The 12,321-nt window shown below is 46.7% G+C and overlaps 1 protein-coding gene across 2 annotated transcripts in view; it reads left to right on the forward strand.

Moving 5' to 3' along the window:
* The window catches only part of LOC147894960 (L-arabinokinase-like), a 221,421-nt gene that overhangs the window by 156,367 nt on the left and 52,733 nt on the right, over window positions 1–12,321 (forward strand). For both annotated transcript variants that reach the window (XM_087383374.1, XM_087383375.1), the window contains one exon: window positions 8,457–8,528. In XM_087383374.1, the coding sequence (XP_087239500.1) occupies window positions 8,457–8,528 (72 nt within the window). The remainder of the gene's footprint in view (window positions 1–8,456; window positions 8,529–12,321) is intronic.

A 12,321-nucleotide genomic window follows, 5' to 3' on the forward strand; every position in this document is an offset into this window, starting at 1 on the left:
TGCAATACGGGACAGGTACGAAGCTTGTTACAAGACCTTCCGTATGCCTGTATGGAAGATGTACGACGATATAGTTTCAAATCTGTACGGCTGCTCAGGTACGTTGTACGGAACACATGTACGCTCACACGTGCAGGTACGGCGTGGCTTTGAGTACAATTGTCCGTACAGTCGTACGGACTGTACGAAAGGGGTGCAGGGAGTCCGGAGGCAGGAAGATGAGTCAAATGTGGCTCTGATACCACTGTAGGATCGCTAGATGATAGAGGTGCAAAAGAGTCAATAGATGATGAGCCGTCACATCAACTAAAAACATGAAAAAAGGAGTACAAGGTACAAGTACCTAGACCTAGGACTAAGTGTCCTAGGTGTCAACACATAAGGGCCTGACACTCATTTCCTCTCTGCATTTGGCCGGAGCACGAATGAGACCACCTGCTAGTCTCTGCCAGACCCAGTGAAGGCTCCTCATCAAGGGGGAACCCTTTCCTATAAGGGGGACCTCTGAGAAGATCCATCGGTGTGACAGCTGCCACTGTCCTCCGGTGCGTGGGGTGTTCCTAAGAAGCCCTCACTGTAAGAGGAGCTTCCAAGGCTCTGACCTGGGGTGAGGCCGCGAACAACCAGCTTGCCCAAGAGGGCTCTGCTCTGCATCTCCGGATCAATGATACTCAAGCCTCCTAGTGCCAGTGGCATGATCACTGTTTGCCAAGCGACCCGGGCTCTAGTATTCCGCGTGCCATCCGAACCTGCCCAAAGGAAGTTCTGAACCAACGGTCAGAGCTACCCAATGCATCCTCGCCTTGGTGGGACTGATATAAGTGAAGTACTACTGGAGAGTGGTCTGACATCGTGGTACCTGCCAGAATCCTGGTAGAGCCACCTCTGTGTAGTGCCCAGTCCCCAACGTAGAAACGGTCTAGTCTCTCAAGCATTCCATCGCGTCTCCTTTGTCTGAAAGAGAAGAGGAGGCTGCCAAGTATCCTGCTGAAATCTGGCTCTTGCCAACGAGTCTTTGCCGCCGCTGATCATGAAAATGAACTACTCCTAGGTGCCACGCTTTGCTGCTGGCATCTCAGAGAAAGAGGTGCCACCTTGCTTGTCTTCCCCAAACTCCAGGTTGTTGAAGTCCCCTCCAACAATCCAGGATTCTACATCCGGAGGACACTTTGACAGCCTCCTCCAAAAGGTTGGGCGGTGTTGTCTGCACGCTAGGGCATACACGTTCAGGATCCCAATCCTAGACTCTCCCGTCCTAACTCCCATTTAAACTGCCCGTCCTGGATAAGTCGCCCTAATCGTAGACCTCTGGAGCCAAAGTCTGTGAGACCGAGATGCAAACCCCTCCGCTCCGTCCTACTGCAGGGGACCACTCCTTCGGACCTCTCCTTGGGAGAAGGTGGTGTCGCCGTCTGATATCTGCTACTGAGAACATATGCTCCTGAATCAAAAGGATGGCCATTGTCCGCCCTACCACTGCCCTCTGCAACTCTTGCCGGAGTATCATACTCAAGATGTGTGTAACTCTCACCTAATCCATCCTCTTCAGGAGGGGGTGAAGGTGTTCTTTCTCTCTCTCCTTTCAGTAATGGAGGAAAAGGAATGAGTTCATTGTTATATCTCCCTTCCCCTTCCATTCTTTCCTTTTAGTAATACAAGAGAGAAAATGACTTGCTGTAATTTCAAAAAAAGGGTTTATTTTACAGCAGCAAAAGTCAAGTATTGTAGAGTTGGTGGCACTTATCCGACTCCCACTTCGCTTGTGTCCAAAAAACTCTTCAAATGACCTCTTCTTTCCTCTCTTTTACGCTTTTCTTCTTGTATTTCTGCTGTAAACTGGTACACTCCATTTGGGCTACTTATTTTGAGTGGATTGGAGCTCTAGATACCGTTATAGGGGTACTTGGTGGGTGGATCACCCCCTTAAATCTTGATCCAATCCGACTTTCCGTTTGGGAGAATGGGGGGTCTCTTTTCTTCACCGTTTAAGGATTTAAAGGGTACATTCACACGCCGGGGGGAGGGGGGGGGGTCACCCCGTTCCCCGTCCAAAGACCCAAAAAATTAGAGATAGCCCTTACCTCAGAGGCTAATTCAAAGATTGTAGGGTTCCCATAATAACTCCTTGCTCCAAACGAAAAAAACAAGAGGACAATCTGCAGGCAGTCTTGCATCCCAATTTGCAGCTAGCCTTCCGTCGGACTTTGCGGTCAGCAAATTTCAGCCTTCAGATCTTGCGCCCCTTCCGTCTGGTAGTATGCCTTTGCACATCCGCGCCTTCTGTCACGCGGTCTTCTTTCACGTGGCCTGTCGGTACGGAGTTTCGTGGGTTGCTGTCGCGCTCTTCCCGTACGGACCTTCCACGTGCTTGCTAGTACAGCTCTCTCCCGAACACCCTTCTTCTGCACTGCCAGTCCGTGACTTTGTTTCGCACGGTTCCGCCCTCTGTCTTGCTGCACTCTTCCCCTTCTCTTGCTGTTCCTGGTCGTGGATTGTTGTCATTACTCTGATACCAAATGTGAAGAACAGTCTTTTCGAGAATGCAAATGTGTGCAATGCATGCAGAATTTGAAAACCAATTGGCCCTCCAATGGGAAAGAGAACCCTCGTGACAGTACTTTCTATTTCGACCTACATGCAAGGTGGAAGAGAGAAGGCGGATGAATGCAATGTGGTAGAGAGAATGCTAGCAGTGTGAGGTTCACAATGAAGGGTGATACCCTTTCATTAATGTCCCTTGAGATCACTCAAGTTCCATCATTCCATTTACACCTACCCTTATCCTATGACCTATGCACCTACCATTCAATGCACTCTCATGTACCCTTCCCTTTCCTATTGCCTCTAGGACCTACGTGTGTGCACATCTTTATTACTAATCATTGTCCAATGTTACATGGTTTTGCGGTACTATTTATACCGCTTGATCAATCATAAATACAAACATATAACCGCACCATGAAATTGGCGCCTAACAATAATAAGGTTCTAATGGCTATTAATCAACTAAATAATCATTTCTCTTGTCATGACATTCCTTATGAATATGAGTGAGTGTGTTATTCAGTGGGGGTTGTCGAGAGGGGGGGGGGACTAGTGCAAACTAATTCGTTGAAAAGCTTTGCCAAGATCGGGGCCATTGCTCTTATTCTATATGCAATGTAGTAAGTACATGGTCCCTCGTTATCTTTGGCTCAGCCATTATAGAGCTTCAAAGCTGCGTGTTTAATGTCGCCGGTGTGGTGAACAATCTGCAAGAGTGGGGATTGGTGGGAAATGTTGTAACTGTGTGAGGTCAAGTCATGGTTGGTAAGGTATGGCACATATTGTGCGTGCATAAGAGTGCCAGAAAGAAAGAAAGAAAGAAATTTTATTAGTCTTTGGAAGACCGATGGGTCTTTGAGACTGAAAGAAAACCTGATACAAATCACAGTAAGGGTGGAGCTACTGAAACGAGCATCATCACCCGTGCTGAATCCTAAGTCTGATCATACAAAATCAAATACATCTGGATGTAACAATGAAAAGAAAAGGACTGGACTGGAGCGGAGTGGAATCCTCCGTATGTCATGTCACCCTGGCTAGTGCATAGCCGCCGGTGATGGGATGCTGGCACCTGTCAAGGGGTGCCGTGCGTCTTGGTCTCTTGGACGAGGCTCGACGCAAGACCAGAGCCACCGTGACTCCCGTGGGACGTATCCCGGGTCTAAACAATGACGGGAGGTCCCCCAAAGTGATCTGTGTGTCCCCTCGATGTCTCGTGTGTCATGCTGCGGTCGTCGGGTCAGGGTCTCTGTCACGTCTGTGGCTAGAGACTGGACAATCAATGTCACTCGATGGAAAGAACTCTGTGATCCTGCTCTGAGAGATGTCTGATGATGTGGCCAAGCCCCGTCACTTGAGTAAGTACTCTCTGTGTCGGACCCCCTCGTGAATGAAGACCGCGAGGCATCTCTGATCTGGGTAGGCAAGGAATCTGAAAAGGAGCCCGGAGCCCCATCTCTGAAGAGGCAGTGGTAGCGACCTCGGACCTCCTGACAGTCGCACAATATGCATAAGCAATGCTCCCTAGGAATCCCCTCTACTCTGCCGCTCTCTATGCAGAGGCGGTGTGATGATACTCGAAACTGTTCGATGGAGATCCGTAGTGAGTGAGGCATATGAAGCTCAGTGTACCCCGGTGGTGTGATGAATCCCTCCTCCAAAATACGAAGACAGTAATCTCTGTAGAAACTGAGCTTCACTGGAAGCTCCCTCGGCTCCAACCAAGTCCTAAAGGTGTGTCAGCCAAGCTGCAGGAGATTCTCTCGAATGACCTAGTTGGTCTGTGGCCCGATCGGGATGGTGGGTGGGAGTACCAGAGGGACATCTAAACTGTACTGAAAAGGAGGTATCCTATCGATGTGAAACCCTAGTCTCACAAACCATCTATGATTCCGTGCATACCAACATCGCTCGTCTCCTTGTGCTGCCAACCTCATGGAGGAATCGAGAGCCAACCATGGCAACCTCTGTCTCCCTGATGTGCAGTCCCCATATGATCTAACCCGGTGTAGATATGTGATGGTTTGAAAGGCTGCATCTAGCTGGAGTGGAGAAGCACCAAACTCGGCCTGAATGATGTGATGCAATACAGACGGTTTCCCCCGGATCATCTATGAGAGCATGAGGATCTACATATGATTTCTTGATCAAATCCCCGTGTCTGTAGGCGTGTGATGAGACAAGCTCAAGGTACTGTGTCAAAGGCTTTGCGGAAATCCAGAAAGCAGCAATATACCCTCTCCTTCCGTGATCTGGCCTCCTCAATGATACTCCTGAGTGTGAGTATGTGATCCATAGTCCCATGTCTCACCTGAAACCAACCTGACCCTCTGCTCTGAGCCCTCTCATCTCTGCGAACAGGCTGACCAACGCATCCAATACAGCTGCATAGATCTTGGACATCACATGTCCAATCATGATAATCCTGTAGTTACTCAGGTCCATGGGATCCCCTGCCTTGTGGATGGGGGTAATGGTGTTGAGTGTCCAAGTGCGGGGGAGGCCAAAGCAAACATCGTCATTGAATAGCTTTGCTAGGATCGGGGCTAACGTGTCGATCCCATATGCGATAAACTCAGTGCATAGCCCTCGTGATCCTTAGCTCGGCCATTGTGCAGTTTCAATGTCGCGTCCTTGACTCCCCCTCTGGTGAACAACGTGCAAGTAGTGGGGCGAGGTGTGTGTATGAGATCTGGAGTGGGCTGGTGTGGGACATCATAAAGATGGTGTGCATACGTGTGCCAGACTCTCGTGTCGGTGAGGGGTGATGGAGACTCACGCTCAAGGAATCTCCGTAAAAAATCCTTAGAGTTATTGCTGTACAAGATGTGCAACAGCTCCTCCTCATTTCGACGAAGGTGACATCTGGTGTGTTCGAGAGGTGACATCTGGTTTCAAGTCAGAGCTATCGGCGATAAGCCTTGCACTCCGTATCGTACCAATTGTTGCAGGGTACAAAACCAAGAGGTGGTGGTCTAGTGGACCGTGTGGTGTGGGGAAAGATTTGGAGGGCAGCCTCGTGGAGTGTGTGACTAATCAGGGCAGCACAGTCCTCTATGAGTGGTATGTGATCGATGTAGGTTAGGAATCTGTTTAGGCGTCCAGAGTAGGCCGGTGAGAGGCTGTGATCAAAGTGTATGTCGTGGTAGGTGTCGTGCTTCCTATGTGGTGTGTGTGGTGTGGCTAAGCATGGGGTGGCGATAGTGAAGAATAGGTATGTGTGATCAACTCCTGGAGGGAGTGGTGCTACGGTTAAGTCGGTGATACATGAAGAAGGTAGGGGATCCCATGATGTAATCTACTACACTAATGTCCCCCCCCCATGTGGGAAGCAAGTAAAACCACCTGAGGAGGGCCAGAGGTCAAGCCCGTTGTAGATGATGAGATCATGCATCTTGCCCAAATCAAGGAGTGCATGTCCATATGGTGAAATAGGCTCGTGTCAGTCCAATGAGGTCTTGGTCATACCTGCTCCGTCTAGGTCCATGTCGGTAGCATGATAGAGTCGGCGGATCCGGATCCACATGAATTGGGAGTGTGCGTCCTTCCTCTCAATGGAGATGGCTCCAGCGAGGGAAGACCTGTATAATACTGCGACCCCGCCTGAGATCCTCGGACTCCTCCTGTATCCCTCGTCTCATCCCTAAAGGCTTCTGACTCCCATGTGTAGCCACTGACTATCGGTAGTGGACGCTCTAGGCTCTGGTGTGTCTCTGTGTAAAAGACTATGTCTCGTCCTGTATAAGACTTCGAGAAGTTCCCTGGGTCTGACCGTAAGGTACCATTACAGTTCCAAATGGTGCAGGCTAGGGTCTCGAAAACCTAAGTCTCATAGGCCCCGTTTCCCTAGGGGGTACGGGTGGGAGCCCGACGGGTGTCGGTCAATGACCTACCATCTCGGGGACCACCGCCCATTTCCCCTCCTTGCGGGCAACATCCCGCTGCTGCAGAAGAACTCGTCGCTCCTCAATCTGTAGTGGTGTCAAATCCTCGTCCATGGACAGGGTGGGATGCTCTCGTAGAGCGGCTCGGCATCGGAGTGTCGCTAGTCAAGCATGTGAATCTCTAAAGCGAATGACTAGGGACTGCTCTCGGTTGGGATCTCTCCCAACACGCCATGCTCCCTCTATGCCATGGTCGTGGACCCCCATGGTGGTGGTCACAAAGGTGATCACCTCCTCCATGGCGTCGTAGTGGTGCTGGTGTTGTCTCGCGTGATCCCTCGTATCCGGATGTTGAGGGCCTTCGAAGCCCTCTGTTGCTGCTCCTGTATGGCGGCTGAAACGGTTGCCTTTGCAGGCTCCCATTTCGCCACGTCCACCCATCTAGTCATCTCTGCTATAGCCATCTGTATTGTGGCTATTTGTGCCTCCATCTCTGTGACTGGGGTCCCTCCAAGCGCTGCTCTGAGGGTCCCGAGCTCCTCTCAAAGTTGTGTGATGTCGTGTCTGAGTCCCTGGATAAGGGTGCCCTGCTCGTGTATAATGGAGACCTGCTCTTGGGTGTATCAGGCCTACCCTTGGGTGTAATGTGTCAGCTCTGCCTGACAGGCCCGGATGCTATGTATCTCAGCCGATAGGGAGTCCCAAGCATGTGGTGGGGGCCTAAGATGTCCTGGTCCAGGTGGGAATCGGATCTCAAGAGGGGTTGGAATGAAGGTGGGCTCCTAAGGTTGTACTGGGGGTGGGGATAGCATGATCTGGGCGAGGGAGTGGTATGTAGGAGTAGCAAGGCCGGACGAGGTGATGAAGGGTGGTTGACTGAGAGATAGAGGTGATACGAGGGGAAAGTACTGTGGAGCCATGGCCGGTGGGGCCAGTGGTGAGGCTACCGGAGAGGAGACCTGTGATGATGATGCAGGAGAGGGGGAGGAGAGAGGTGGCATAGATGATGAGGCGGATGATGGTGGTGAAATAGTGGTGGTAACAATAGAGGTCGAGGATGTGGTGAGTGGCATGGGCTTTGGGTGGGCCCCTTTCTTTTGGGCCGCGGTGCTGTCCACTGTCAAACCGCTTCGGTTGCTGCGTTTGTTGTTGTGGGCTGAGGATGCCCAAATGAGTCTAGTGCTGATGCAACTATAGTGAGTGCCAGGTTGGGATCATGAGTATTGTCACTAGAGGTGGGCAAGCCATGAAGTTTCCCATGGACTACTGCTAAGGTTGAGGTCATCAATTTGTGGGGGGGTATGAAGGACAAATTGATGTAATGGGGTGTACCAAGGGGTACAAGGTTTGTATCAGGTTGTGTGTTGGTTAGTGTGACCAGGTTAGGTTGTAGAAGGTTTTATTAGGTGTAATTGAGAGATTCATGGGCTTGATTGAGAGATCAGTGGAGATTTGTGGATCTCGAGGTGCTCTCCTTTGGGACACTGCATTGTATCAGTTGCCCTTATAAGGGCCTCTCCACTCTTGAATAAACTACTCTATTCTCTTCATTGCTGATCCTTCCTTGCTGTTCCATCAGAAGGCTGTGGAAATGGAGGCCGAAAAGGGGGGGGAGGGAGCTGCTAACGGAGGGGCTGAGAGGACTTGAGGTGGTGAGGGTGGTGTGATGGAGGGATATGGGCGGAGAGGGGATGAGTGGCGGGATAGGAAGGGATGGGAAGGAATAGGGGGTAGGGGAGCTCAAGGGAGCAAGAGGAACCTATTGTAACTCATCTAATTATTGGATTGCAAATTTATAATTTCCTGCTGCAAAATCTCCTCTCTTTTGGACACCTTCTTTTTGTTCCCCTTAAAATTAATGCAAAAAGAAGAGGAACAAGTAGACAAATAGAAAGGTTTGTTGGTTTTATAAAAACAGAAGAAAAGTAACGAGATAGAAATACACCTTTTTTCTAATAGATCAATTGTACACATCTAAATCAAAAAAATTTTGCTTCATCTTCAACTTTGATATGTGTTTTTCCATAGATGTTCGCTTTACTTTTGAGTGCTGCACCTAGTGATGAACAACTTGAAGCTTTGGGAGATCTCATGTATCAGGTAAATATCATTTGTGAAGTTCTCTTTATTTTCCTTTGGAAACAGAACTCCTTTTGATCAAGCATCCATAGTAAAGTGTCTTGAAAGAAGGAAAATATCAATTTGGGAAATTTTTTCAAAGACATAAAAAAGTGAAATAATAATATGAAGTAGATATATATTTCGGCTGCAAGTTCATAGGAAAAACACCTCTAGATAATATGGCAACCAAATTAGAGGAATCGTGCCAAATGAATGTGTTATTATTTGTGAAAATGTGAGAAGTATCACCTACAAAGAAAACCAGGTATAAAGAGCAGGATGGCTATCAAAACACAAACCCAATCCATTAAACTGCATAATTTGGTGAACCTCAAAGTTTTCTTGGCCTCAAAATTTACCGATATGGATAATTTGCTAATTTGTACTCTATGTAGAAAGTTTATTTCAAAATAATGTCAAAAACCTTGTATTCATAGAGATCTTAAAGAAAACAATTATTATTTATTTTCAAGTTATTTCTCGTGTGAGTGGCCATTGAGGTGCCAATATGCACCCGGCTGAACAGTGCAAAAAGTAGCCTCCGGATGCACCATTTTGGATGGTGTGTGCAGTTTTTCTAGTGAAAACATCATGAGCACATGTTGGAACCTTATAGAGGCTTGTGGTTGAGTTAGGATTGAAAATGTATTATTATTGCCAAAGCACGGGCAGAGAATATTCTAGGGTTTAATCAGACAGGTTTAATCAGACATTACATTGGTCCACCCATGCTCAACTCCTCAAGATAATATGTGTTTTATTTCTATTAATGCATCTTTTCCTTCTATTAGTATATGTTTCATTTCTATTAATGTATGTTTCATTTCTGTTTATGTAAAATGGTGCTGATACAGACAAGGGGGATTTGAAAATCACCACGTTAGGACAGACATAAGAGGGATTGGTAAAATGGTGCTTACATACATAAGAGGCTTAGGACATGAGTATGCTGATCTCATAGAAGATGCTGATATTAAATTCAAGTTGTTTGCAAGAAACATTTGACTACTCTTCGTGTAACTCTCCAAAATTCTATCAAATCTTTTATTTTGCTGATTTGCAGCATGAACTAAAAGGAGTGAGAAAGGAAACTATGCTTTGTTTGGTTTTAAATCTTGTGAGAAAGAAAACTAGCACTGTCTACATCCAGGTAGTTTCGCCGAAACTACCTTGGAAGACTACTTCAAAGGGGTTTCGCTAGCGAAACTACCTTGATGGCTTGCTTCAATGAGTTTTCTTTGGATAAGCCCTTTCATGAAGATAGGTTGAGAGAGGTTTTTCAATGTCACCCCCTATTAAGTAAAAGTTGTTAAGAATGATCATAAGGGAATTTTAATGGAGAAGTCTACTCTACATGTGGGTTTCTTCACAAGCCATCCCATTCTGTTCTCACCATTCCCAAAGATTCACGTAAAGATTCGTGTATAAAATAGGCATTGCTACAATACTTTGCATATTTCTAAGTGAAACTATGTTTACTTCCGATCCATTTTTGCCATATTTTTACATAGTTGGAAGCTTTTTTTTTCCTTCGCTCGGACGCTCGGAAGATTTTGCTCGGAAAATGCTCGTCCCCTGCAGGGCCTTGGTGTTGTGCCTTATCGCCACCGTAGGCAAGCTAATTGATACTCAGCTCCATCGAGGTGTTACTGGGGAGCCTATTGATATTCTTTATATACAAGAACACAAATTGGATACTAGAGAATTATGCCAAATCATGTAAGTTGTTTTCAAGTCACACTTATTGTTCACTTGATTTGGGCACTAGGGGAGGTACATGCATTTCAATCTCAGATTCTTCCCTTTCCTGGTGATTGGACATGGTATTATCACGCCCTCTACGGCATAGTCAATTATTCTTTTGATTGAGGGACGTAAGTTTGGTTTTCTCTCAACAATAGAGGGGACCATGTTTATTTGATAAATAAACTTCTCTCTTGGGCCCCCATTGCAAATTCTTGGGTTATTGGAGGTCACTTCAACATGGTAGAGTTGCCTTCAGATAAGAAAGGGGATAGAGAAGGGGGCATTCATTCTCTTTAGAGAGCAGCCTGGGATGCCTTCCCTTTATAATTCAGTGGCAAAGATGCTTGGTTTGATGATGCCTTTCACACCTAGTCACATTCACTCTTGTTTGTGTGGTCGAACAGAAGACCGTAGATGCTCATCCATGCACGAATTGATAGGTTTTATGTTGATGATTAGGCATTGGATAGAGGTAGATCAGTATGCATTTCTCCCGGGGTTTCCACCTAAGATCAATTTCCGATGGTGGTGATGATCTTTAAGCCTCGTTTGAGAGGGGATCAAGATTCCATATGCTTTTTATGCAGAGGACCTCGTAAAGGCAGCATTGCAGATTTGGGTTTCTCATATGCAAGGTAGAGTGACTTCTCCTTTACATGTGGCCACAGCCCTTTCTAGTATAAGTGAGTTTTATCACTCGATTACTAGCACCAAGAGACAAGAGATTCTTTGACGAGAGGTTGGTCTTCGCCAGCAGTCGGTGGCCCTTTAGAGGGACTAGCAGAAAGAGCCTATAGATGCTTGGATTCAGGAGCGCTTCTTGACTCAGATGGGAGGAAGAATCAATAAACACCTCTTCTCTATTCTTGGTCCAAGGCATAGTAGAGAAAGTGTTTCGCAGCTTATTCACTCAGATGGGGTATTGTAGTCTGATCTTGATGATGTCTTGCACATAGCTACTGATATTTATGCTTACCTACTTTCAGTAGATCCTAACAAGCCAGAGATGATGCCATGTATGCTATTTGGCAGTGTATTCCTATATTGGTGAAACCAACTAATGGACCTTTCATAATCTTGAAGAGAAAATGCCTTTGTTATGTAAGTATCAACACTAAAAGATTATGTAAGACTTAAACAGAAGGGCAAGCTTGTTCTATAGATTTTGTCAACATGCCATGGACGTTGGTCTAGCTAACAAGAGACATGCCATGCAAACTGAACCACACTACTTAGATACATGGAAATCAATGCTTCAATCTACATGTGGTGTTGAGATGAATTTCGTTTGCAAAATCTTTATGAAGTTATATTGAATTGTGTGTGCAAAATAAATATTATTATATCATAATATTAAATAATTATTAATTCACTAAAAATGTGTACACTAATATTAAATTTCACAATTATTTGAGCCAAGATTACATTTTTTTAAAGCGATTTTTTTACATATTAAATTTCACATTTATTTGAGCCAATTTTACTGTTCTAGACATGGTTGGAAAAGATTCACACAATTCATCCATGGAGGAGAGATTGAAATGTGCTAGTGTCAGATGGGCACGATACCAAATATGCGAGTGTTCACAAATACTCAGTTTAGGACTGCACTTCTTGCCCTTCATAAGTGCAAGTGCCTGGGCTCAGGTGGACTTAGATCCTTCTTTTTAATTTCTTTTGGGGTAAGATTGGGGACCATGTTACCTAAGCCTTGCAAGGCATTTGGGACTCCGGCTTGATACTTGGGTCTCATTCATCTTTTTCCAAAGGGGAGTTGCAGAAATTTGGTGTCACAATGAAGGCCAATCACTCTTTTGGGAACTTTTTGCAAAATCTTGGCTAAAGCAATCTTGGCTCCTCCCCATTCCCCTGCTGCTCCCCCTCCCTCAGCCCGTCTCTCTCCCCCCTCAGCCTGTCCCTAGCCCCTCCCTGCTGCTTCCCCCCCTCCCCCCCTGCTGCTCCGCCCCCTCCCCCTGCCTGTCCCTCGCTCCCTCCCTCTGTTCCCTGCTTCCGCCCCCTCCCCCTT

This window comes from Dipteris shenzhenensis, chromosome 13, assembly GCF_047967505.1.
Source record: "Dipteris shenzhenensis isolate YYH24624 ecotype China chromosome 13, Dip_SZ_1.0, whole genome shotgun sequence".
In the NCBI taxonomy this organism is placed as follows: domain Eukaryota; kingdom Viridiplantae; phylum Streptophyta; class Polypodiopsida; order Gleicheniales; family Dipteridaceae; genus Dipteris; species Dipteris shenzhenensis.